At 46.9% G+C, this 27480-nt stretch overlaps 1 protein-coding gene across 1 annotated transcript in view; it reads right to left on the minus strand.

Annotated features, from left to right (window-relative positions):
* The window catches only part of COL6A1 (collagen type VI alpha 1 chain), a 67319-nt gene extending 56204 nt beyond the window's left edge, over window positions 1–11115 (minus strand). The window contains exons 1-3 of the mRNA XM_005282633.5: window positions 10681–11115; window positions 9498–9627; window positions 3864–4064 (exon numbers count right to left, since the gene is read on the minus strand). Coding sequence (XP_005282690.2) covers window positions 3864–4064; window positions 9498–9627; window positions 10681–10789 — 440 coding nt within the window. The 5' untranslated portion in view covers window positions 10790–11115. The remainder of the gene's footprint in view (window positions 1–3863; window positions 4065–9497; window positions 9628–10680) is intronic.
* Between the last annotated feature and the right edge of the window lie 16365 nt (window positions 11116–27480).

Genomic DNA, 27480 nt, shown 5'->3' on the forward strand with positions numbered 1-27480 from the left:
AAACCTGATTCACTGGTAACAAGGGAGTGTCACTAGCTTCCTGCTCCACTTTGTCTTAGCCTGAAACAATTCCCATGAGACGCACCGACTCTGTCACTGGAAGCCTGAGGCCTGGTTGGTGGGTGTTGCTGGAAAATGGTTCCTCTGCTTCCCACACTGAATTGGGCTTGCAAATACCTGGGTTGGTTTGACATGAGGCGGGAGAGAGAAATGCCTAGGGGACAGTCTCTTAGGTAGCTGTCTCTCTAACTGGTCTGAAGACTTTGTCAGTTTCTGTTGGGAATATGTTGTTACTGCTGTTGGTGTACAACTCCATCCAACTCCCATTGGAGTCCAAGGCAGGGTGCCTATTAACGTCAGGAAGGGCTAAGCAGGCCCAAATTGACATAGGCTCTGTGGTTTGCCCTACATTCATTGGGGGTTGAACTCCCCCTCTCCCCCAAATTAATTAAAAAAAACCCAAAACATTTTGATTTTTCAGTTTAAAATAACTTTTCTTTTCCAAATGACCTTTAGTTTTATTAAAAACAATCAAAAATCTTCTACAACGGTTTCATAGAATCATAGAATCATAGAATATCAGGGTTGGAAGGGACCTCAAGAGGTCATCTAGTCCAACCCCCTGCTCAAAGCAGGACCAATTCCCAACTAAATCATCCCAGCCAGGGCTTTGTCAAGCCGGGCCTTAAAAATCTCCAAGGAAGGAGACTCCACCACCTCCCTAGGTAACGCATTCCAGTGCTTCACCACCCTCCTAGTGAAATAGTGTTTCCTAATATCCAACCTGGACCTCCCGCACTGCAACTTGAGACCATTACTCCTTGTTCTGTCATCTGCCACCACTGAGAACAGCCGAGCTCCATCCTCTTTGGAACCCCCCTTCAGGTAGTTGAAGGCTGCTATCAAATCCCCCCTCATTCTTCTCTTCTGGAGACTAAACAATCCCAGTTCCCTCAGCCTCTCCTCATAAGTCATGTGCTCCAGACCCCTAATCATTTTTGTTGCCCTCCGCTGGACTCTTTCCAATTTTTCCACATCCTTCTTGTAGGGTGGGGCCCAACACTGGACACAGTACTCCAGATGAGGCCTCACCAATGTCGAATACAGGGGAACGATCACGTTCCTCAATCTGCTGGCAATGCCCCTACTTATACAGCCCAAAATGCCGTTAGCCTTCTTGGCAACAAGAGCACACTGTTGACTCATATCCAGCTTCTCGTCCACTGTGACCCCTAGGTCCTTTTCCGCAGAACTGCTACCTAGCCATTCGGTCCCTAGTCTGTAGCAGTGCGTGGGATTCTTCCGTCCTAAGTGCAGGACTCTGCACTTGTCCTTGTTGAACCTCATCAGGTTTTTTTTGGCCCAATCCTCTAATTTGTCTAGGTCCCTCTGTATCCGATCCCTACCCTCTAGTGTATCTACCACGGCTCCTAGTTTAGTGTCATCTGCAAACTTGCTGAGAGTGCAGTCCACACCATCCTCCAGATCATTAGTAAAGATATTAAACAAAACCGGCCCCAGGGCCGACCCTTGGGGTACTCCGCTTGAAACCGGCTGCCAACTAGACATGGAGCCATTGATCACTACCCGTTGAGCCCGACGATCTAGCCAGCTTTCTATCCACCTTATAGTCCATTCATCCAGCCCATACTTCTTTAACTTTCCAGCAAGAATACTGTGGGAGACCGTATCAAAAACTTTGCTAAAGTCAAGGAATAACACAGCCACTGCTTTCCCCTCATCCACAGAGCCAGTTATCTCATCATAGAAGGCAATCAGGTTAGTCAGGCACGACTTCCCCTTGGTGAATCCATGCTGATTGTTCCTGATCACTTTCCTCTCCTCTAAGTGTTTCATAATTGATTCCTTGAGGACCTGCTCCATGATTTTTCCAGGGACTGAGGTGAGGCTGACTGGCCTGTAGTTCCCCGGATCCTCCTTCTTCCCTTTTTTAAAGATGGGCACTACATTAGCCTTTTTCCAGTCATCCGGGACCTCCCCTGATCGCCATGAGTTTTCAAAAATAATGGCTAATGGCTCTGCAATCTCATCCGCCAACTCCTTTATGTAGAAATGACACATTTTGTTTGATCCCAACATTTTTTTTTCAACTTTTCAATTCACTTCACATTTTTAAAAAAATTCATTTTAGATTCAACTTGAAGTAAATTCTTTTTTTGGAATTGCCCACAAACTGAAAAATCTGTTATTTGCCCAGCTCTCCTTGTGATGCCTATTGAAATCTGGATTTTTTAATCACTGACTTGCTCTGTAATTGTTCTATGCCCTCTGACCCTGCCCTTCTCTGTCCCACCAGTGTCTCCTGGGACTATAACAAAGCTCAAAAAGTGGGAGGAAGGAACTGGGGAAATTTAGTTCAACCTTTCAATTCACTTCAAATTTAGGATTTTTTTCAATAAAAATAATTAAATATAGAAGAGGAGAAGTTTTAAAATGTCTAAAAATAGACATTTGCAACGTAAATGTAAATTCAATTGGTTTAGATACATTTTGTAGACTCTATTGGACCTCCCTCCCCTCCTACTGTTTCTTACCCTGTCTTGGGTCTTTTCTTGATCTAGGCCCCAAACCTACAATTGAGTCCATACAAATCGAACTTTGCACCTTGTGCAGATCCCTTTCTACGCCCGGAGCCTTGGGTTGCAAGCTGCCTAGGGAAGGCCCTGTGTCTTTCTGTAGGATACCTAGCACAATGGATCCCAACTGGGACCCCGGGAGCTACTGTAATATAACTAATGAAGGATTTCAAGAGGAGGCATGTCCCACGCAGAGATGGAATCCCCTGTGTGAAATGCTGAGAGCTCCCTAGAGGGACTAGGTGAGGGAGGTAATATTTGTTACTGGATCACCTCCTCTTTGTGAGAGAGACAAGCTTTTGAGCTGACACAGAGCACTCCTGTGGGTCTTGGAAAGGTACTCAGAGTGTCACAGCTACATACAAAGTGGAACAGATTGTTTAGCATAAGTAGTAAACACATATTTCAGGCAGTATTCAGGGTGAAGTGGCCCATTCACTCTCTAGTCAGTATTCAGAGAGGCGAGCCTTGTGTGACGAGCTTTGCCACACCTTTAAGGCTACATTTGGGTAGCCATACTATTGGGTCCAAAAAAAGAATTAGATAAGTTGATGGAGGATAGACTATTAGCCAAGATGGTCAGGGACACAACTGCATGCTCAGGGTGTCCCTAAACCTCTAATTGCCAGAAGCCTGAAATGGGTGACAGGGGATGGATCACTTGATGATTACCTGTTCTGTTCATTTCCTCTGAAGCACCTGGCATTGGCCATTGTCAGAAGACAGGATACTGGGCTAGATGGACCATTGGTCTGACCCAGCATGGCCGTTCTTATGTACATTTGCAAAAAGAGTCTCTAGTCAATATTAGAGGTATAATTTTTCCACATAATTAACTGCAGGCACAATTAATTGCACCTGTAATTACACCCATTTAAAACTACAGACACCTGATTGTGTCCACTGTGGATGCAGTTACTAAATTATGCTCAAAGCAGTGGAGCCAGGCTGAGGTGTAGCTAAATGTAATGGGGGGCAGATCCTTAGTGCGTGTCCATTGTCAAAGCTCTGTTGAGATTTCTACCAGCTGAGGATCACCAGTGGTCTCACAGAGTGTTTTGGGGGTAAATACAAACACAAACAAAGAGCCCAGAGAAGCGAAGGGGGAAGTGCCCTGGTGGAGGTGGTGAAGTCAGACCATAGTGCCTCTCCAGAATGTTTCAAAGTGCCAGCATGGCACAGAGCTGCCAAGGCTTCTCCCAGCCACCTCCTTCCCTCTCCTCTGTGCTCCTTGGACACCGTGTGGGAGGCATTGTTCTCACTCACGTGATGAGCAGCTCCTCAATCCCTCTCTTGATGGCGCAGTCTGTATGGGTGCCTTTCCCGATGTAGTTCACAGCAGACACTCTGTCCTTTAAGTCAGCTCGTCCAGCGGGCATTCGTTCGAGCCCTTTGATCAGCACGACGTCATCGCTGTAATGCAGAGCTCCGGCATTCCACACCAAGTTCCGGTCACACCGGTAATACCTGGAGACACAAACAGGGACACCCACCTTCAGTGTCTGCTTCCCCCACCCCTGCAGTTCCCTCCCCTCGCCGCCGCCATGGCCCCCTCCCAGTCCCCACACATCTCTGGCTTTGTCTCTCTTGCAGCGGAGTGGCCCGTACAGACCTTCTACTCTCTCAGCTCTACCTAAATATTGCCCTGACTTCAGCATCCTACTGACTTACAAACAACATTCTTGGTAATGGTGCAGCCTCTGCCTCAGCCAGAGTCCTGCCTCTCTAGGTCTTTCCTTCAGGTCTGTCTCTTGTGCGATGCAGGGGGATGAAGGATTAAAGGACTGGAAAACATGCTATATGGTGACACTCCAAGAGCTCAGTCTGTTTATTTTAACAAATCTGTTTAGCGTAAAGAGAAAATTAAGGGTGACTTTATCACAGTCCATAAGTATCGACATGGTGAATAGAAGTTTGAGAAGAGAAGTCTCTTCAATCTAGCAGACTAAGGCTTGGTCTACACTGGGGGGGGGGGAGGGGATTGATCTAAGTTAAGCAACTTCAGCTATGTGAATACGTGGCTGAAGTCAACGTACTTAGACCTACTCACCGCGGTGTCTTCACTACATTGAGTTGACTGCTGCTGCTCCCCCATCGACTCTGCCTGCGCCTCTCGCGGCGCTGGAATACAGAAGTCGCTTGGGGGTCGATTTATCTCGTCTAGACTAGACATGATAAATCAAACCCGCTGGATCGATTGCTACCCACCGATCCGGCGGGTAGTGTAGACATAGCCAAAGGTACAACAAGGTCCAATGGCTAGAAGTTGAAGCTAGAGGCTTTCATGGTATAAATTTTTAACAGTGAGGATAATTAACCATTGCAGCAATTTACCCAGAGATGTGCTGCACCCTCCATCACTGGAGATTTTAAAATCAGGGTTGGAGATTTTTCTAAGAGATTTGCTGTTGTTCAAACAGGAACTAATTCAGGGAAATCCTATGTCTAGATGATCATAATGGTACCGTTTGACTTCATAATCTGTGAATAAACCTGTGTGTAGAATCAGTTCCTTATGCACATTTTTAAGGCTGAATGTGTCTCATGTATCAACTCTAAATGAAAAGAAAATTCTCTGTGCAAATGGGTGTAAATGCATGGGTGTGACGTTACGGGTGCATGTAACTGTGTGTGAATAGAGGGGTGTAGATGTCTGGCTGTGAAGGTACATAGGTATGTGAATAGAGGGGTGTGAAGATAGGGTGAATGTAAATGTGTATGAACAGAGGGTAGAGTAGATGCATGGGTGTGAAGATAGGGGGTTGTGTGTGAATATATGGGTTTGGCACTTGTTATAGCAGCAGGTGCAGTCGCGCCTGACAAGGAGTGTGTCTCAGTAGAAGCGGTTGCACAGACGGGAAGCTGACATGGCCTGTCACATTTGATCGCTCTCCCATTTCCCCATCCTGTTCCATTTTTCCTTTTTTTTTAACTCTAGCACCCTCTCTCCATCCCCTTCCCTGAAAAACCTTATCTGGGCACTGATTATTGCTAACCCCTCATTCAGGGGCCATCTTTCCTTCCTTCCCATGGGGCCAATCCTCCCCTCTCTGCCAGTGAGTGTCAGTGCCTGGCCCACCATGCCATTTGGTGCATTGGCTGGCAGTGCGCACTACTGGCTGGCTGTATGCATGGCAGGATGCAGGAGACCTCATCCTCCGGCACCCTGGAAGCCATGTTGGCTCCTGAAGTAACCCTCTCAGCCAGGCAGACATCCTCCCCTACAGGCTGGGGAGCTTTGTGGGCGAAAGGAGAGAAGAGTTGGAGGGTGCAGTCTGGAGGGGGAGGAGAAGTAGGAAGGAGCAGCAGGGGAGAGATTGGAAGTGGGAGGAGCAAGACAGGAGAAGACATGACACCCCTGCCATGACTCTCTGAGTGGGGCACGTGGGAGGAGACGAGCAGCAGCATGGGCAGCGTCGGGCGGTCCAGGCCCAGGGCAGAGCCAGGAGACGAAGGAGCTGTGGACAGCAGTGGTCTGTTGGAGCCAGAGTGGGTGTTCCAGTTGGAGTAGAGGGCGGCGGGAGGGGATTGCTGTGAGGGTTGACAGGGAGGGATGGGGGGGGCAGATGTGGTGACCCAGGAGAGGAGAGGAAGGGCATGGAGAGATAAAAGAGAGGGGGGTAGGGGGAGGAGCAGACACTAGGACATCGCAGAGAGGTGTGGCCACAGCCCTGGGCGCCTGGTCATCATTACTGAACAGATGTGCAGCGAATCAGCCAATGGGTGACCCAGCGAGCAGTAAGTTAAGCCAAGCAGTTACAGGGGATGCAAGGGATCAGTGAAGGAAGCAGATAAGAAAGGAGGTGAGGTGGTTAGCAAAGAGACAATACCTTATTCCCATACAGTGTGCGATCAGTAGAGGTGCAATGAGCAATCAGGTATGGGGAGAAGCAGCCAGTGATGAGTCCAAATAGCTACCATAGAATCATAGAATATCAGGGTTGGAAGGGACCTCAGGAGGTATCTAGTCCAACCCCCTGCTCAGAGCAGGACCAACCCCAACTAAATCATCCCAGCCAGGGCTTTGTCAAGCCGGGCCTTAAAAACCTCCAAGGATGGAGATTCCACCACCTCCTTAGGTAACCCATTCCTGTGCTTCACCGCCCTCCTAGTGAAATAGTGTTTCCTAATATCCAACCTAGACCTCCCCCACTGCAACTTGAGACCATTGCTCCTTGTTCTGTCATCTTCCACCACTGAGAACAGTCTAGATCCATCCTCTGTGGAACCCCCTTTCAGGTAGTTGAAAGCAGCTATCAAATCCTCCCTCACTCTTCTCTTCTGCAGACTAAACAGCCCACTTCCCTCAGCCTCTCCTCATACATCACGTGCCCCAGCCCCCTGATCATTTTTGTTGCCCTCCACTGGACTGTCTCCAACCAGGGCATTGTCATGCACAGCACTGGCTGAACATCTTCATGCTCCCTGGGAACTGACTGTGGGAGAGAAAATCGGACTGCCATATACCCAGGACAAGAGCCTCAATGGTTAATCTAGTGGGGAGCTTCAGCCCTATGTTTTAGTGGGGACCCTTAGCTTAGGGGCTCCCTTTCTAGGACCCAGAGGAGAGATCTCCCATCTCAAGAATAGGAGAAGCCTTTGATCAGCCAGAGTCATTACTCTAGAAAGAGCTGGACAAGGAGGCTGCAGGGACAGCCCTGTATCCAAGCCTGTGCCCAAACTGCCTCTCCTGCCCCTCTTCCCTCCACGCTGCACCAGCCTCCTGCCCCCCAGGGGAACGCGAGGAACGCTGAGCATGTGGGGTGGTGTGGGAGCACAGCTACAGACACCAGCCTGCTCATGGCTTTAGGCACGGAGATTGCTAAGGAAATGGGGATGGAAACTGGGACTCTCAGACCTTCAGAGGACGATGGTTGGGAAAATACAGGGGAAACCGCTCTCCCCAGTGCTGGGGACCTCTGCAGATGAGGTGGGAAGGAATGAACAACGTGGCAGCCCTCAGGCCCCCCTTTGGGGAGCCAGATTTGAGACAAGGGGTCCCTCGAATATTTTCCAGCAGTCACTAACATATGTAACATTCCCTGACCCCAAAACCTCCTCCCCACCCCCCACAATCCATCCAGTCCATATTCTTCCCCGCTCCAGTCCATCAGTCCCTCCACCACATCCCACCCAGATTCCTCACCCCCAGCACTTCATCGGGGCTCGCTGGTCCTAGGTCCCAGTCGACCCCTCATGGAGCCACTGCTAAGTGCTGTGTCAGGACATGCTGGTCCCGTTGTCCCCAGCGAGTGCCCGTGTTATCCATGAGCACTGTCCGCCCACACCAGGTACCACGTGTGTTTAACGGGATGGGAGCGAACATGTTTCTAACATTTCCCGGCACAGACCTGTCCCCAGCAGGGCAGCCTGGGCCTGTGGGCTTCTGAGCAAGGGAGCAGCAGGTCCTTTCCCGTGTAGGGCTATTGGGATGGGGGGGAGTGGATCCCCTTTGGTTCTGGGGTGATGGGGTTTCCCCTGACTGCAGCAGGTCTCCTCGAGTTGGCATGGTGGGTTGGGTGAGGAAGGCAGGTCCTCGCTGGCCCAAGTAAGGGGCCAAGTGGGAGGCCAGACCCCCACCCAGTTCCATCACCTCAAACTTTAGGCTTGGACTTGGCAGACACGCCCCAATGGGAAGAGACATGGCTTGCAGCAGCTGGGCCCTCCGTCCTGTGCTCCTCCCCCTCGAGAAGGGCTGCCAGGGTGCGGCAGGGCAGGGCCGCTGTGCCATGCCCTCCATGCACTGGTGGTGGATGGTGGAGGGGAGTTATGCTTGCAGCAGCGGCCACAGCTGAGGCAAGCAGATCTGCAGCTTGGGAGCTACTCACTTGCTGCAGTGTCCCTCATCATGAGAGCGAGGGGCTGTGCTGGGTTGTGGGATTCGAGGAAAAGCTTTGCAAGGAAATGTGCTAGAAAAAGCCTCTGTTTAATAAAGATTCTCCTTCATGGGCCCCACAGGCGGCTCTGTTACCAAGGTGCTCCTGCCGGCCCCATCCAGCAACATGGTGTTGGGGGAGGGGGACCGCGCCAGCCCAGCCCAGGCTCACCCCCAGCCCATTCCAGCGTTCCCTGCAGCGGAGCTGGGCTGCACACCTTGCTGGGCGTGTGCATGATGCTGTGCTGAAGCCCTGCACCTCCTGCGGAGAGGGCCCAGCATGCACACATGCTCCCCTTGCAGGGTGTGCGATCACAGGGCGCTGCACATACCCAGCAGAAGGGCTGCAGGGTGCAAGCGACTGTGTGTGAAACCAAAGGCGGAGGATAGGTCAGGTCCCTGCTTTGATTTTAAGAACAGGCCTCAATTACTTCAACCACTCAGATTAAGCCCTGTTTTTTTTAAAAATGATCCTAGATGTTCACTCTGCCCGTGAAACACGACAGCCACAGGCCTCCACCCCTGGGAAAACGTAAAGCAAACCACACAGGGCAGCAAACCCGGGCTACACTAAGCATTGTTGAAGGAATACTGCCACCTGCAGATGGGGATGGAGAAGTGCAGAAAACTCCCATTACAGAAAGGAACAGGAGTACTTGTGGCACCTTAGAGACTAACACATTTATTAGAGCATAAGCTTTCGTGGGCTACAGCCCACTTCTTCGGAGGCATAAAGGAGAACTCAATTTAGCAACTCCAGCCAATGTTCCCAGAATGAGATCATTGTTGGTGCAGACATTTTCTTTTCATTTGTTACTTAGCCAAACACATAACATTTCTCTTGTGCACACAGTGATCACCAGCTGACAGCCTTAATGCAAAACAAATACAAATTCCCAAGCAGAGTCCCAATCTTACTGGCGTCACTTTTTCTATTCTGGTGAATCTATTCTGGTGAACACCCGTGGAAAAGTAAAATAAAATAAGCAGTGCAGGAAAAAAATAAAAGCTTCCAATACATTTACCTTTCTGTTAGCTTGTCAATGAACCGCTTGGTAAAATCTTTCACCTGTGAAACGACGTCTCCAAATGGCTTTTCCCTTAAAGCAACACTTTCTGATGTATCCAGAACAAAAAACAGATCAACGGGGCAATCTGTTCAAAAACAGAGACAGCGGGTTTTAAACACTGTGCTACTGCATCTTCCAGTTATGCTACAAGATATTTCATGGTGGATTGAGTCTTCCATGCATCATGGTGAAGCATGTCTATTCAAGAGATATAGCCAAGGCATTTTCTACAGTACATATGCAGCCTATAGCTGTATTACATTGTTACATTTTTAAACTAAATTAAAGTTTACGCCTTGCAAATAATAATTCAGTGTGTCAGAATTATAAACATATACACACACTCACACTTGCATGGAATTTGTGCTAGGCTGGATTGAAAATATACATATATTCAATAGATTAAAGCCAATGAGGAAAGAATGTCTTTTTCTGAAAAAAACTTGGTATTTATCTTTACATTTATTGTGCTTTTAAAAATGAGAGATTGTTTTCCCAGGCTTCCAAGCTCTATATCTATTTAGAGATGAATTAATTCATTACAATGAAATATCAGAGGGATACTATTTAAAATAATGTCCAGATGTAGTGTTACATTTTATCTTGTATACATTTTCCATTTAAAGAATAATAATTTTTAAAAGTCCCTATGACAAAGGAATTTTCTTTGCAACAGGAACACGAGATTATTGCAAATAAAGGACAAAAACTAGAAAATAGTTTTACAGATTTTGATAAAATTCTCATCAAATATTTGTGAAGTATTCCAGAATATTATCCTCTATGTTAGTTGTTTTTAGTCTCCTTCTTTGCTAAATACCAACCAAAAATGATAGCATATGAGATGGAACAGAGCTGAAGATAACTGGGAAAAAATTGCTTCTGGATAAACTGTGTAGGTGAGTAAAGGGAGCAGGTAGATATTCAATACAGGTGTAAGGAATCAACAGACATTTGAAATAGATCTTTTTTTAAATGTTCAGACAAAGCTAAAGTTATAACAGTATAAACAACCTGAGACATCTGTTCAGCAGTACAAGGCATACAGATCTGAAGGCAGATCTCGCCTTTAACATTCTAGGAAACTATCCACACAGGAAAGGAAAAGAAAATACACCACAAAAAGTGACATTCTTACCTTGAAAGGTTTTAATATTGTTGACTATTTCTGGCTGTTGAGCCAGCGCCCCGCTCCATAGGAAACAGACTTGAAGCAAGAAAGTGACCAAAAAGTTTGCTAACTTCATCTTGCTAGTTTCAGATTTACCATTTATTAATTATGGAAAGGGAGGGAGGGAGAAACTGAAGGAGACAGAGGCCAGGAACGGCAGCAAGGAATTTTTATCTTAGTTGGGAATTTATTCTAATTTTCGACTCTGTCCCTGAGTTTCTGTGGAAGGAGGCACGGGAGAGGGAGTTAAGATGAGGAGGAAATGTCAGTAGCAGGAGCTGCCCAACTCCAGAGGGGGAGGGATCTCAGAATGTCAATTTCAGTTGATCCTTAGCATAACCAGTGAGTTGCTGAAACACATCGCCCTGGGGTCTTTTCTTCTTTTCAACTATTGTTGTGCCTGCAAAAACATCCTGATCTGCATCAAAACTTAATTTAGTTCTATTTCAAAATATCTTGCCACCCTCCTCCCCCAATATATCTTGTATTTATGTTGGCTAATGGTTTATGGCATAGCCACATTGCTGCCATTCTAAAAGGAAGAATGGGAATGTCGCAAACCTAAGGCTATAATCCATGCCATGCAAGAAACTCTCGGTATCATTTTTGTGCTAATATCTATAACCCCCCGTTGGGCCAGTCCTAGCATCATTACTCAAAGCTCCACTGAAGTCTGTGGGAGTTTTGTCAGTGTAGGGACTGTATGACTGGGCCTTCAGCATGTTTTATTAAGGGATGTTCTTTGGCCTTCCAGGCCAAGAAATGCTCATCCCAATTGCCTAGTTGTTTTGTAAATGTATCTTCAGGATACAGACTGAATCCTGCAGGCACCCTGCGCCCGGCACTTCCACCCGTGGTGAGCCCCCAGTGCCCAGCATTCCCACTCCCTGGGATGAGAACTCTCACAAGACCAGGGCCTTTGTGTCCTTCCAGACTAGAGACATGGGGCCTCATTCTGCCCTGCCCTGCACTTTGGGGAGTCACACACCTGGGCCCAGCAGGAGCTGAGCGAACATTGCCATTCTAGCTTGCAGAGATGTAAACGACTGCCAAATGTAGAGCAGTGAAAAACTGGGTCCTCTAGCTTCTCGCTTCCAAAGGCAGTCCCTCCAAGCCAGGGCTGACTTCTTTTGCTGATTTAAAAATTTTATTAAGATGATGTTAAAAAAAAAAGTGAACAGAGTTTGAGCATAGACGTTTCTGGTTATCAGGGAATAACGTACAGGTTATCGAGGGTGCAAAGTTTGGTTTAAAATCAGGTGGCATAAGGAATACATAATCTGCAATATCCCCGATTGGGGTAAAAGGTTGATGGGTCAAAGTACAGGCATTGAGATATGAGGGTATGAAGTTCATAGAGTGGCTATGTTTGAGTGTGGGGTATAATGAGGGGATACGATGATGAGGATAGATTGACCCTCATTTGTACACAGCCAACACAGCCATAAACACAACAAGGCAGAGGTATACAAACCAGGTGAGAGAAGTGCACCCATAAAACGGAGACACAAGTGCCTCCCCAGTCCATAGATTCAAAGATTCTAGGACTGGAAGGGACCTTGAGAGGTCATCGAGTCCAGTCCCCTGCCCTCATGGCAGGACCAAATACTGTCTAGACCATCCTGGATAGACATTTATCTAACCTACTCTTAAATAACACCAAAGATGGAGATTCCACAACTTCTCTAGGCAATTTATTCCAGTGTTTAACCACCTTGACAGTTAGGAACTTTTTCCTAATGTCCAACCTAGACCTCTCTTGCTGCAGTTTAAGCCCATTGCTTCTTGTTCTATCCTTAGAGGCTAAGGTGAACAAGTTTTCTCCCTCCTCCTTATGACACCCTTTTAGATACCTGAAAACTGTTATCATGTCCCCTCTCGGTCTTCTCTTTTCCAAATTAAACAAACCCAATTCTTTCAGCCTTCCTTCATAGGTCATGTTCTCAAGACCTTTAATCATTCTTGTTGCTCTTCTCTGGACCCTCTCCAATTTCTCCACATCTTTCTTGAAATGCGGTCCAGACAAATCCCTGCCCCTTCCTATCAGAGGAGAGGAGGGAGATTCCTCACATGATCCGTAATCCACCTCCTTTGTGGCGGGAAGGAGATGGGACAGAAATTGCAGCTGGAATAGAGGAGGGACAAGTTGGGGTCACTGAGGAGTCAGCAAAAGAGTTTAATCGTAATAGTCACACGGCTAAAATATATTCCGGAGCTTTCAAACTTGGGAGCCTAAAGATAGGCCTAAATCCGTATGTAGACATCTGATGGCCAAAATGGCCTGATTTCCCAAGGTGCTTAGCACTGCACCTCACCTGGACTTCAGTGGCATTTGGAGTTCTCAGCTCTTTGCAGTCTCAGGCCATGTTTAATACAGGTGGTCACAAAAGGAGTTAGGAGCTCAATGGCAGACATCCAAGTTTGATGATTTTGGCCACAAAATATAAATGTCTATGTATTAGCATGAGAAGCTTAAAACCAAAAAGAGGTGACCTGAATACCTGTCAGTGGAAGAAACCATTTGTATAGCCAGGATCTCTGAAACATGGTGAAATTACCACAATCAAGGCGATAATGCAATACCTGCCTTGAACTATACAGAAGGAGCAGATTAAATTGCAGAGGCTGGAGACCTAAACCTAAAAGATTCCAGAGCATCTAATGGACATGATTTCTGAGTGGAGAGGACCACACAGGTGAGTCCAAATCCTACTCATAGGAATATAACTATCCTGGTTACATTACTGGTTTCCACTTGTGGAAAACCATCTTGAGTGTGCAATGCTAAGGGAGACCATAGGGGCAGGTAACAGTAATAATTAGTGACTGCAGCTTCCTGCATATAAAGTGGTCAAACATTGCAACATGACAAAGTTTAGAGAAGCAATTACTTCATAACTTAAACCAGGGGTAGCCAATAGGTGTCAAATGTGGACCACCAGACCAGAATAGACCCCAAAATATTTTAATTATTTATTATTATCATAATTATTGGGGATTTTAAATTTTTATTTCCTCTGGAGTCTGGACCTTGACTAAACCTTGATCAAGAAATTTGGACTTTCACAAAAAAATAATTGACTATCCCGGCTTAAACCATTGCCTCATGGAACAGCTAGAACTCTCGAGGAGAGACTGTTCTTGATTTAGTCTGAAGTGACACCACAAAAGCTGATTCAGAAAAAAACCACAGGGTAGGACTCATAACAAAAACTAGCATGGTGACATTAGACTTTAGAAAGGGGGATTTTAAACAAGGAGGAAACTAGTTTAAAAGACCCTGAGGTCCTTTAAATTAAAATCTCTTAGATTCATGGAAACTTCCTAACCAACCACAGCATTCTCCCAGAGGGCATACATACCCCTAGACTAAAAAGGTCCAGGAGGCAAGAAAATAAAGTGTAACTAAATGGAAATTCAGTAGGATATTTGAGCCAAACAGGTATTCTTTGAAACCTGGAAATCCGGCCCAAAGTGACACCCATACAAATCAAGTATCAGAGGGGTAGCCATGTTAGTCTGGATCTGTAAAAGGCGACAAAGAGTCCTGTGGCACCTTATAGACTAGCAGACGTATTGGAGCATAAGCTTTCATGGGTGAATACCCACTTCGTCAGATGCATGCATTAGAAATGTACCTCAACTATGGCAGGAAGAGGTAAGATGGAAATTTGAAGACTCAGAGGCAATTTGAAGAGCAAACAGAGAGAATCATAAAAAATAAATTCTTTAAGTATATGAGAAGCAAAAAGCCTTCAAGAGACCCGATGGGTTAAAGAGGAGTATAAAAATATTGCTCAGGCATGCAGGAGTGAAATCAGGAAGGCCAAATCATACTTGGAGTTGCAGCTAGAAAGGGATGTTAAGAGTAACAAGAAGGGTTTCTTCAGGTATGTTAGCAACAAAAAGAAAATCAAGGAAAGTGTGGGCCCCTTACTGAATGAGGGAGGCAACCTAGTGACCAAGGATGTGGAAAAAGCTAATGTACTCAATGCTTTTTTTGCCTCAGTCTTCACGAACAAGGTCAGCTCCCAGACTGCTGCACTGGGCAGCACAGCATGGGGAAGACATGACCAGCCCTCTCTGAAGAAAGAAGTGGTTCAGGACTATTCCGAAAAGCTGGACGAGCACAAGTCCATGGGGCCGGATGCACTGCATCCGAGGGTGCTAAAGGAGATTACGATTGCAGAACCATTGGCCATTATCTTTGAAAATTCATGGCGATTGGGAGAGGTCCCGGATGACTGGGAAAAGGCTAATGTAGTCCCCATCTTTAAAAAAGGGAAGAAGGAGAATCCGGGGAACTACGGGACAGTCACCCTAACCTCAATCCCTGGAAAAATCATGGAGCAGGTCCTCAGGGAATCAATTCTGAAGCACTTCAAGGAGAGGAAAGTGATCAGGAACAGTCAGCATGGATTCACCAATGGCAAGTCATGCCTGACTAACCTAATTGCCTTCTATGAGGAGATAACTGGCTCTGTGGATGAGGGGAAAGCAGTGGACATGTTATTCCTTGACTTTAGCAAAGCTTTTGATACGGTCTCCCACAGTATTCTTGCTGGAAAGTTAAAGAAGTATGGGCTGGATGAATGGACTATAAGGTGGATAGAAAGCTGGCTAGATCATCGGGCTCAACGGGGTTAGTGATCAATGGCTCCATGTCTAGTTGGCAGCCGGTGTCAAGTGGAGTGCCCCAAGGGTCGGTCCTGGGGCTGGTTTTGTTCAATATCTTCATTAATTATTTGGAGGATGGCGTGGACTGCACCCTCAGCAAGTTTGCAGATGACACTAAACTGGGAGGAGTGGTAGATACGCTGGAGGGTGGGGATAGGATACAGAGAGACCCAGACAAATTAGAGGATTGGGCCAAAAGAAATCTGATTTCAACAAGGACAAGTGCAGAGTCCTGCACTTAGGACAGAAGAATCCAATGCTCTGTTACAGACTAGGGACTGAATGGCTAGGCAGCAGTTCTGCAGAAAAGGACCTAGGGGTTACGGTGGATGAGAAGCTGGATATGAGTCAACAGTGTACCCTTGTTGCAAAGAAGGCTAACGGCATTTTGAGCTGTATAAGTAGGGGCATTGCCAGCAGATTGAGGGACGTGATCATTCCCCTCTATTCGACATTGATGAGGCCTCATCTGGAATACTGTGTCCAGTTTTGGGCCCCACACTACAAGAAGGATATGGAAAAATTGGAAAGAGTCCAGGGAGGGCAACAAAAAAGATTAGGGGTTTGGAGTCAGTGGTGTAGCCAGGTGGAGGGAACAGGGGGAGCGATTAAAAAAAAAGGCGCCACCCGCTGCGGCACTTTTACTCACCCAGCGGCACTCTGGGTCTTCGGCGGCACTTCTGTGGTAGGCTCTTCAGTTGCTCTGGGTGTCTTCGGTGGCACTGAAGGACCCACCACCGAAAAGCCGCGGAAGACCCGTGGAGTGAGTGAAGGTCCCGCTGCCGAAGTGCCGCGGAAGACCCGGCGTGCCGCCATGTGAGTAAAAAGGCGCCAAGAAATTGACAAGATGCCCTTGTGCTCAGTGGAGGAGCGGCCACTGCCCTGCTCCCCCCCTAGCTACGCTACTGTTTGGAACACATGACTTATGACTTATCATAGAATATCAAGGTTGGAAGGGACTTCAGGAGGTCATCTAGTCCAACCCCCTGCTCAAACCAGGACCAATTCTCAGACAGATTTTTGCCCCAGATTCCTAAGTGTCCCCCTCAAGGATTGAACTCACAACCTTGGGTTTAGCAGGCCAATGCTCAAACCACTAAGCTATCCCTCCCCTGCTTATTTATATATAAGGAGGTGCTTATGAGGAAAGGCTGAAGGAACTGGGGGAATGGGTTCCCTAGGGAGGTGGTGGAATCTCCTTCCTTAGAGGTTTTTAAGTCCCGGCTTGACAAAGCCCTGGCTGGGATGATTTAGTTGGGGTTGGTCCTGCTTTGAGCAGGGGGTTGGACTAGATGACCTCCTGAGGTCCCTTCCAACCCTGAGATTCTATAATTCTATGAACAGTGCAGAAGAAATGAATTATTCCATGCCCAGTGAAGGTAAGACAAAACATAATGGACTTAATCTGCAACAAGAGAGATTTAAATTAGATATTAAGAAAAACATTTTAACTGTAAGGATTGCTAAACTCTAGAACAGGCTTCCAAAGGAGGTTGTGGAATCCTGATCATTGGAGGTTTAAGAACAGGTTGGACAGACACCTGTCAGGGATGGTCTAGGTTTATTTGGCCCTGCTTCAGTGCAGGGGGCTGGACCTGAGGACCTCTTAAGGTCCCTTCCAGACCTACGTTGCTATGATTCTACTTTTTTTCATTAGTGTTCACCATAGAGAATATTGCATAGATGCCCACCCCAGACCAACTGTCTTCAGCTAAAAAAGAGACCAAATGATAAATTAAATGGCAGCAACTCACATGAATTATCTGATACACACTCCAGAGTATGGAAGGCACTGAAGAATGCAGTGTCGGTGCTGGTAGTAAATATATGCATTGGATTGTAGCACAGGCTGTCCTGAGGCATTCAGACCAGTAAGCATTACATCAGTACATCATAAACAGATCAGAACAATACAGAATTATAAAACAGCTAGCAGAAAATAAGTTGATAAATGTACAACAGCATAGTTCTCGCAAGGAAAATTGTGCTACTCCCATCAACAAGGATTATTGGAGCACATCAGCAAAATACTATTATTATTTGTCTGGCAGAAGCACCTAGAAGCCACAGGCATGGAATAGGATTCCATTGTGCCAGGTGCTGTACAAACACTGAACAAAAAGACAGTCTGTGCCTCAAAGAGCTCACAGTCTAAGTAGCTAAGGGAAAATTCATCGATATAATTTATGTGGATTTTCAAAAAGCCTTTGACAAAGTACTTCTGTGACCCTAAGAGCCTTTATGCCAACTGGCAAACGGCGTACTCAACATGCAAGTTAAAGAAGTATGGATTGGATGAATGGACGATAAGGTGAATAGAAAGCTGGCTAGATCGTCGGGCTCAACGGGTAGTGATCAACGGCTCAATGTCTAGTTGGCAGCTGGTATCAAGAGGAGTACTCCAGGGGGCAGTCCTGGGGCCGGTTTTGTTCAACATCTTTATTAATGATCTGGATAATGGGATTAATTGCACCCTCAGCAAGTTCGCAGATGACACTAAGCTGGGGGGAGAGGTAGATATGCTGGAGGGTAGGAATAGGGTCCAGAGTGACCTAGACAAATTGGAGGATTGGGCCAAAAGAAATCTGATGAGGTTCAACAAGGACAAGTGCAGAGTCCTGCACTTAGGACGGAAGAATCCCATGCACTGCTACAGACTGGGGGCCGACTGGCTAATCAGCAGTTCTGCAGAAAAGGCCCTGGGGATTACATTGGACGAGAAGCTGGATATGAGTCAGCAGTGTGCACTTTTTGACAACAAGGCAAACGGCACATTGGGCTGTATTAGTAGGAGCATTGCGAGCAGATCGAGGGAAGTGATAATTCCCCTCTATTCGGCACTGGTGAGGGCACACCTTGAGTATTGCATCCAGTTTTGGTCCCCCCACTACGGAAAGGATATGGACAAATTGGAGAGAGCCCAGCGGCGGGCAACAAAAATGATTAGGGGGCTGTGGCACATGACTTATGAGGGGGCTGGGGAACATGACTTACTTAGGGGTCTGGGGCACATGACTTATGAGGAGAGGCTGAGGTAACCGGGATTATTTAGTCCACAGAAGAGAAGAGTGAGATGGGATTTGATAGCAGCCTTCAACTACCTGAAGGGGGGTTCCAAAGAGGATGGAGCTCAGCTGTTCTCAGTGGTGGCAGATGACAGAACAAGGAGCAATGGTCTCAAGTTGCAGTGGGGGAGGTCTAGGTTGGATATTAGGAGACACTATTTCACTAGAAGGGTGGTGAAGCACTGGAATGGGTTACCTAGGGAGGTGGTGGAATGATTTAGTTGATGTTGGTCCTGCTTTGAGCAGCAGATTGGACCAGATGATCTCCTGAGGTCTCTTCAGCCATAATATTCTATGATTGTATTCTATGCTGTTGTCAGAATATTTAGCCAGACAGTGTCCTGTAAGGTATCATATAAAAACTAGTGACATGCTGGCCATGAATATGATTGAGTCATGTATGTAGGAGTTGTATGTAAAGAGGGGTGTATGTGTGTGTGTGTTGGAAATATGTTCTTAAAATATGTTTTGGAGAGAAGCCTGCCTTAGACAAAGGAATGTGGATTTACCTGTCTAGGTCAAGCTTTGTAAACCATAGGCAATGAAAGTAAATTTATATATAAGGTAAACCAACCATCAAGGTAACAAGTGGTAGAGGAAATAGCTTGGCCTGCATACTGGGTGATACATGGGAGTCTGAACCCGTGGGAGGTCTTCCTGTCTCTTGAGGCAAAGATAGGGACTTTGGTAAATATAAGGGAGGAAAAAGACCTAGATAGCCATCACTTAGGAGACAAAGGGGAGAGCATCCTCTGATTCTGTGAATGCTGGAGATGCTGGTAGCTTGATGGGAAACTGTATTAGGCAAAGACATAGCTTGCTAAAATTAAGCTTTGGGCACCAAAATGATATTAGTTTTGTTTTGTTTGTAACCCTTTTCAATCTCTTTTATTTTGGTTGGTATCACTTAAATCTCTGTTCTTTATTTAAAAAAGCTATTCTTGTTTTGTTACAAACCCATCTCAGTGCTGTGTATTAGCAGGGGAGGGTGAGTCCTCAGCCAACCTAACAGGCTGCTGTGTGCTTGGTCTCTCTGGAGGCAGTGAACTTAATAACGTCTGTGAGTGTCCAGTGAGAGGGACTGGACACTGCAGGGAGACTTCTCAGAGGAACTCGAGAACTGGGGTTCACTGAATGTTCCCTGCAAAGCAAGGTTCAGACTGGCAGAGTCTCATGGAGTTTTCTGGTGAGGCGGATGGACAGGTGTGGCAGGGATCTGTCTCACAGTCTAATCTCCAGCAAAGCTTGCTTGCTGAGGCAGGGAGGTAACAGTGGCTTACAGTTCTGGATGCCCAGAGGAGAGCGTCACAACCTCACATGAGGTTATTAAGAAAGTAAGTATTTGTAGTGTCAGGGTCCTGGCTCGCAAACTGGCTAAGAAACAAAAAACAGGAATAAAAGGTCAGGTTTCATCATGGCAAAGGTGCCACAAGGTTCCATGACAGGACACGTGTAGCTTAATATATTTGTAACTCTTCTTCCAGGGGGTGTCGGCAGCAACAAGAGCTGGGTTGGATATCTAGGGGGGTTTCTTAACATTACAAAACAGAACTGGCTCAAGGCCCCATCTGGAAAACTGGGAAACTAAGCACCACCCTGGGGCATTTCTAAGAGGCAATATTTCCCCACTCACAAGCCCTGAGTCTGTGTACAACAAAAGAAAGCTTTTATTACAAGGGAGAAGGAGCACAGCATTAATTTGGGAAAACATCACAACAATGACAGAAAAGTATGCAAACCATAAACAAATACCTGCCCCACAATATCTTGGACCGTGTCTTTTGCCTCAGTTTCCCACTTGGCAGTGTGAAAGTCTGACAGATGAATGTCCCTTTAGCACACTCCTCCCCTTCACCCCACTCACAGTTGGTTGTCCAAGGTCAGCAAAGTCCCAGAACTTAGGGGTGTGTTCGTGTGGTTTCACCTCCCTCCCCTGAAGGTGGGTGGGGTGGGCTGAGGGAAGGCAGCAAGGGGCAGAGGGCCTGGACCTGGCCAGGGTTTCATTAGCCATTGGTGAGATTTTCTAAAAGGGCCTAAGAACTGAGCAGCCTGACTTAGGCACTGGAGAGCCACAGTCCATTGAAAGTCAGAGGCACTGGGGCCCTTTTAAAATCGATACCCTTATGTTCCTAAAAGATCTTATGGACAAACTATGGCAAAGAGAAACCAGCTCCCCTTCAGAGCCCGCAGAGAAGAAAGCTCCTCCTGCTGCTTTCTTTCCTTCCTCCCCTCAGCAGGATAGCAGGGCTTTGGGGTGCCGCAGCCGCCCCTATCGTCTGCCTCGCCCAGGGGAGGCCCCGTGCTTTGTGGCTATGGGGACACCTGACTCTCTCGCCTCTGTCTTTGCTGCTCCTTTCACTCTGGCCCCAGCACAACCACTCCCATCATCTACTCCACTCCCAAGGACCTCAGAACAGGCCAGGGTACCAGGAGACCCCGTTGACTCTCCCACCACCAGCCCTTCCCTTCCTTGCTGTAGAGTGGGAGGAGACAGGAAACGGGGTCCCCCATCCCCCAGTGACAAGATGGACAGCACGGGAGTCCCAGCCACCCCAGCTACCCTCTGGGACTACTCATGTGTGCAAGCATTTGCAAGAGTGGGTGTTGACCAGCAGTTTAGCCTTTTCCCTTTTTGCGATGCTCCTGGCGGCACACGATTCCTGTCGGAACTAGCCACGTGCTGGTGTATTTCTTTCCATCACATTTAAATGAAGTTCTTGTAAAAAGTGAGTTCTTAATTTGCTTAAATTCCAGCCTAGCTGCTCTTTTCTTATTTGGATGATTTAAGCCTCTGACACTTAAGGGAAGTCACTGAAATATCAGGTTCTTTACTAATCCCCATCATCTTCTGTTCAGTTGCCAGAACCCCTACGTGTCAAACTTAAAGTTATCGTCATTGCTTCTTCTGTTACAGCTACTCCGTTTAACCCCACACACACACTGCCAAACCCCCCAGAAAGGGTCCATCGCTCCTCTGTGGGGCAGGAAAGGATTTATCATCTCACCATGCAAAACACAGCCACCAAGCTCTTAATCCACAGATCCTTGATTCCCAAATAGTGCCATCCTTGTCTAGTACCAACAAATAGTTCTAGGAACTGTCCCAGATGCCTCCAGTGCTTTTCTCTTTTTCAAAACAATCCAAACCCTGATATTCACTGTAGAACCACAGTAAATGATTAATAAATCCCTTCTTAAATGTGTGAAAGGCAAACTGATCAACTGAAGAAATGAACACCAAACACCTTTATCTATACGTTCTACAACCATTACTTTAAGATGTCACTGATGGGGATATCTAGAGGTCTCAGAGAAGTCTGAAGTCCACATTTTCAGCTAACTGTATGTTACCCTACCTCCACTGACTTAGATCGACATCCGGGGTTGGCACATTCATGTTTGAGGGTGTTCAGATTTATGCCACTAGTGACAATCTGGTCAATTGTTCCTGTAGCTGAAATGGCCAAGAGTTTCTCTGCCACCAAGGCAAAAAGACCAATGAAAGCTTGCAAAAGGGACATTCTGGTCAGCTGTGTGTTGGTAGCAAATGTAAAATCCATGAATGGAACTTTCAAACATTAGCTGAAATGGCTAATGCCGTCCTCCTAGCCAAGCAGTTGTAAAGCCTGAACATCGACATCTGTGCTTTACCAGAAGGGCATTGACCAGCAATAGGTGGAAGGAGCATTGTAGAATTCACATGTTCGTTATCAGGCTGCTCTGGCCAGTGGCTTCAGCAATGGTTGGCCACTGTAATTCCATCCAGTGTCCAACAGGCATTGCAGGGTTGGCGGGTGATTACTGAGCAACTTATTGGTGTCGAGTTCTGCACCATCTGTGGTCATCTTACCATCCTTAAGAAGTTTGGTATCGGGCAAAACAGGAATTGGCAGTGACTGCAGGCAGTTGTGACTGCCAATGACCTGGTGTTCACTGACTTGCTCTTCCATCATCCAAGGATTCACAAGCAGAGCTGGTACAGCCCAGATTGTTGTGCTAGGACAGTTATTGTCCATGTCCTCCTTAACAGTCATTGGCAGTCAATGGCCGCAGACGTATGAGTTTGCAGAGGTGCTGAACTTGACATTGAGCATCAGCTTCTGTGGACAAAAGTGCACCTCTGACTTCAAAAGCAGCCTGTTAATTGCCCAACATTAGTTCAGTGCAACCAAAAGCTCGTATTACAGCCAAGCCGCCAGGCAGCTTCCCGTTCTGCATGGCTTAAGGTCATTGAAGCATCAGAGACTGAAGACTCACTTCCTCTGTCCTCTGATGAGGAATGGCACTGTTCCAAGTCGTCACTGCTGACCACTGCCAGCTCAGCAGGCCTCGGCCCTTCAGCAGCAGCCACAGATTAGTGAGGAGTCACTCACAGCAGATGGAGCTAAGGAAAAACCAAGGCTACAAGGTGAATCTTCAAAGACACACTTGTCGAGAGCAAAATCAGAAGCTGAACGCATTTGACTTCCGAATGTCGTCAAGTCATTGTGTAAAAATGGTGAGGCGTTCTGGTGGTTGACTCAAACAGCCCGTCTAGAAGAGCCTGCCACCCGGCATGGTCTCCGCACCCTCTATTCCGCTTTGCAGTGTTTGCAGCATCCCATAAAGACTTGGGATGGCAGCATCCGCCAGAGCTTGCAGGATCAGTTGCACCAATGAGAAGATCATTTCAAGACACTTCTGAATTGTCCGTCGCCTGCAGTCCCTCTCCCATGTGAAGAGGGGCAGGAAATTCCAGTAGAGGCACCTTCCTTCCGCCAAGAAGAGGTCCATATCACAGCCCACAAGCTGAAGTCTGGGAATGCACCAGGGGTTTGTCAGAGTATTGTACTGTGGCTGCATAGGCTCCACCAGGCACACGAATACCATCTTCAATGACTGGGGAAGGGAGTTATTCTGCCTCTGTTTGAAAAGGGTGATAAGGCTGAATGTAGCGACTCCAGAGGTATCAAACTATTGCTGCTCCCAGGAGAAGTCTTCACTTCCATGTTCATGTCTCAAATAGTCGACGCGCTTTGTGGCAAAGGCCGGGATACTCAGTACGGCTCTACGTTTCTCTGTTGACCAGATCTTCACCTTGAGACAGCTTTTTGAGAAGATGGCTGAATTTAATGAGCTGTGCACAGAACCTTTTACAGACTTCTGCCAGGCCTTTGATTCAGTGCATCAGGCAAGTTTCTGGGGTCTGATGAGGCATCTTGGCATGCCTGGGAAGATCTATAAGTGTCATTGATAGAGCTCTGTAATGGGATGGAAATCTGGATTTGAGTCAATGGCAGATACATGGCTTGGCTTCCTAGCTCCACAGCAGTTTGGCAAGGCCATGTTCTGTCACCATCCTTGTTCAGTCCTGGCATTGATGGGCTGATGGAGAAGCTTGAGGAGGCAGCCCTTGGTGGCATTAAGCTGAACACCATACTGCTTTGAGATCTTGATGATGTTGTCTTGTTGGCTCAGTTTGGTAACTCACTGCAGCTGATGGCCAGTCTGGGTGGAAAAGAAGCAGTACACATTGGTCTGGGTGTTAATTCAGATAAAACAAAGCCCCCAGCCATTACCATCAAACAGCGTCCTGCTCTAGATTACAATAAGCTCAGTATTAACCTGTCTGGGGAGGACATCAAGTGGGTGTCAAATATTTGGGCAGCATCATAGGCTGCTCTGGAGAATGCTCAAAAGACGTGGACATGCATACAGCAGCAGCTGCCACCGCATTTTGAACCCTATAGCAGCCTCTGCGGGGACATCATGACATCAAGCTTGCTACGAAGCTGCAGTTCTATAGAACCCCAGTTCTATAAATGCTGTTGTATGGACGTGAAACACTGGCACTGAGGAAGGCTGATGTTTTAGATTCTCGTCCTCTCTGTCAGCTGCTCCATATCAGGTGGCAGGAAAAGATCAGAAACAAGGATATTTGAAGGTGATCCCAGCAACCACCTCCATCAGCACTGGTTGAGTTTTGGTAGCTTTCTTGGTATGGACATATGATAAGAATGGAAGACCAAGTAGTTCCAAAGAACGTGTATCAAGGAATGCTGCTACATGGCCGGCACTCACATGGGTGCCAAAACCTTTGGTGGCATGACCAGATTATTCAGTTTATGTCCATCACTGGCATACGCTCAGCCCATATTAAACATCTTGCCAGACCCTGATCTGGATGGCACTCAATTCACAAGGAGGTCATGGCCTTTTAGGATTTTCCATCACAATGAAGATAGACTTCATTACCACTATAAGTTTATACCAGCAGAGGGTCTGCTCAGGCATTAGAGTTAGTTATACCAAATCTCAACTAACAGCATCTGGAATACATGAAGATATTCCAGAATCATTAGATGAAAACTATAGATTCCACTGGATAAAACATTCAGGTACCCCATGTTCTTGGCTAACTCCCATCTAGAAAAATTATATGATGCAGATTATGTGTCTCTGTTGATAAAACCTTGATAAATGGGCCAATTTGATAATCATAGAATCTCAGGGTTGGAAGGGACCTCAGAAGGTCATCTAGTCCAACCCCCTTCTTAAAGCAGGACCAATCCCCAGACAGATTTTTGCCCCGGATCCCTAAATGGCCCCCTCAAGGATTGAATTTATGCCCTGGATTTAGCAGGCCAATGCTCAAACCACTGAGCCATCCCTCCCCCCCAAAAATTAGCTGCTCAGCAACATATCTTCAGCCCCCCCCTCCCCCCCCCAGCACTCAGTGATTTCAGCTCAGTAATTTTAGCTCTTTAGTGATTTCAGCTTGTAGGAGGGGAGCCTCAGTGCTGGTGCACCATTGGCCCAAAGTGAATTCAGCTCAGCAGCCTGTAACTAGATTCCTAATGGAATTAAAATTAGCTCTGATATTCCACAGTAGAGAGAGGAGAAGATGCAATTGGTATTTCAGGCCCTCAAAAGGGGTCCATGCCATCAGGTACAAATACCTATCCCCGGCCTCTCTAATACCATGGAGCAGTAGAATCTTAACTGTAGAAATGACCCTTCTCCCCAGGGTTCCATTCCTCACAGTTAGAGTGTAAGGTCAGATGAGACCGTTTCAGATCACAGGTGAGGGAATGTCACCTGATACCCGTTACCTCACACACTTCCAGTAGAAATCCCGACCAAGGAGAAGTGGTCTTGTGCAGAGAGTGTTTGCCATTTCAAAAGACTGAATTGGCTTGAATTCCCCGTGTCTAAAATGGGGGATCCCACTGGAACCCGTTATCTTGCTCAACATGGAAGAAACTTTACAAGTGCAGCCATTGTATTAGAACAGTTACAATCCTCCACCTGACATTTGATTTGGGGCAATATTATTGCTGGGTCTAATTTAAAAAAATGTAAAAGGCCCTGGGGATTACAGTGGATGAGAAGCTGGATATGAGTCAGCAGTGTGCTCTCATTGCCAAGAAGGCCAACGGCATATTGGGCTGTAATAGTAGGAGCATTGCCAGCAGATTGAGGGAAGTGATTATTCCCCTCTATTCAGCACTGGTGAGGCCACACCTGGAGTACTGTGTCCAGTTTTGGTCCCCCCACTACAGAAGGGATGGGGACAAATTGGAGAGAGTCCAGCGGAGGGCAATAAAAATGATTAGGGGGCTGGGGCACATGACTTACGAGGAGAGGCTGAGGGAACTGGGATTGTTTAGTCTCCAGAAGAGAAGAATGAGGGGGGATTTGATAGCAGCCTTCAACTACCTGAAGGGAGGTTCCAAAGAGGATGGAGCTCGGCTGTTCTCAGCGGTTGCAGATGACAGAACAAGAAGCAATGGTCTCAAGTTGCAGTGAGGGAGGTCTAGGTTGGATATTAGGAAATACTATTTCACTAGGAGGGTGGTGAAGCACTGGAATGGGTTACCTAGGGAAGTGATGGAATCTCCTTCCTTAGAGGTTTTAAAGGCCAGCTTGACAAAGCCCTGGCTGGCATGATTTAGTTGGTGTTGGTCCTGCTTTGAGCAGGGGGTTGGACTAGATGACTTCCTGAGGTCTCTTCCAACCCTAATCTTCTATAATTCTATGAACACTAACTTACCTCGAGGAGACACAGATCCCATTTTCAAATCACGGGGAAAAGTGAGTTTGAAAGAGTGGGCCAGTTAAAGAAAGGAGAAAGTGTGATGGACCCAGAGACATTAATATTATTGACAGTTTCCTTCACAGGACCAATATTTAATTCTGCAAAACAAAAACATTCTCATTCAGCATCCCAAGAATTTGTCAGGCTTCCACAATCACCTAGAGAGACTAAGAAGGTGATTGCGAGTTCTTGAGGCTCCGTCATTTCAAAAGAGCAGCGTGAACTAATTAGGTTTGATGTGGGAATCACAAAGAAATGGGGAAAGTTTCACAATGGGCCTTCAGCTTGCACATGTGCATAAATACCTGGCTGACTTAGGTCCTTAATAAAGCCTCTAGCTAACCCTTTCCATGCCTCTCTCAGAGTGGGCTAGCACATGTCCACCAGAACTAAGAAAAGACAATGCTCAGTAAGGCCAATTAACCAGGGCAGACTGGGGGTTCTAGGCCAAGCTACGCTGAAGACATTAAGAGTCAAAAAGCAAAGATTAACGGGGGAAAAAATCCGAAAGGTAAAGGTTCAAAGCACTATCATTTCATTCCCCCCCCCCGCCCTTTGATTGGCACCAGCTTCCCAAAAAACCATCCCCCTCTTGGGATGAGATGCTACACGTGGCTTTCGGAAAGATTCATTTCTCTGGGGAGAAGGTTGACAGTGGGGCTTGTACTGGGAAGCTAACCTCACCCTGCTGAGGGTGTGGCTACCAGCAACTGGTGTTGCAGCCCTTGGCAGCCAAGCTGGAGTCATTCCACAGGATAAGGAGGGAAACCTTGTGTGGAGCCAGGGAGGAAGGTGCACACCCCATAGGCATCATGGAGCTTAGCTGCAAGGGGGCTCTGTGTGGCAGCAAACAGGGGCTGGGTGGAGTCGAGGCATGGGAGTGCCGGGGAGGAGTGAGTCATGTAAGGGCATCGTAGTCTGAGACAGAGGATTCCTGTCTCTGCCCTT

Source organism: Chrysemys picta, chromosome 11 (assembly GCF_011386835.1).
Source record: "Chrysemys picta bellii isolate R12L10 chromosome 11, ASM1138683v2, whole genome shotgun sequence".
Lineage (NCBI taxonomy): Eukaryota > Metazoa > Chordata > Testudines > Emydidae > Chrysemys > Chrysemys picta.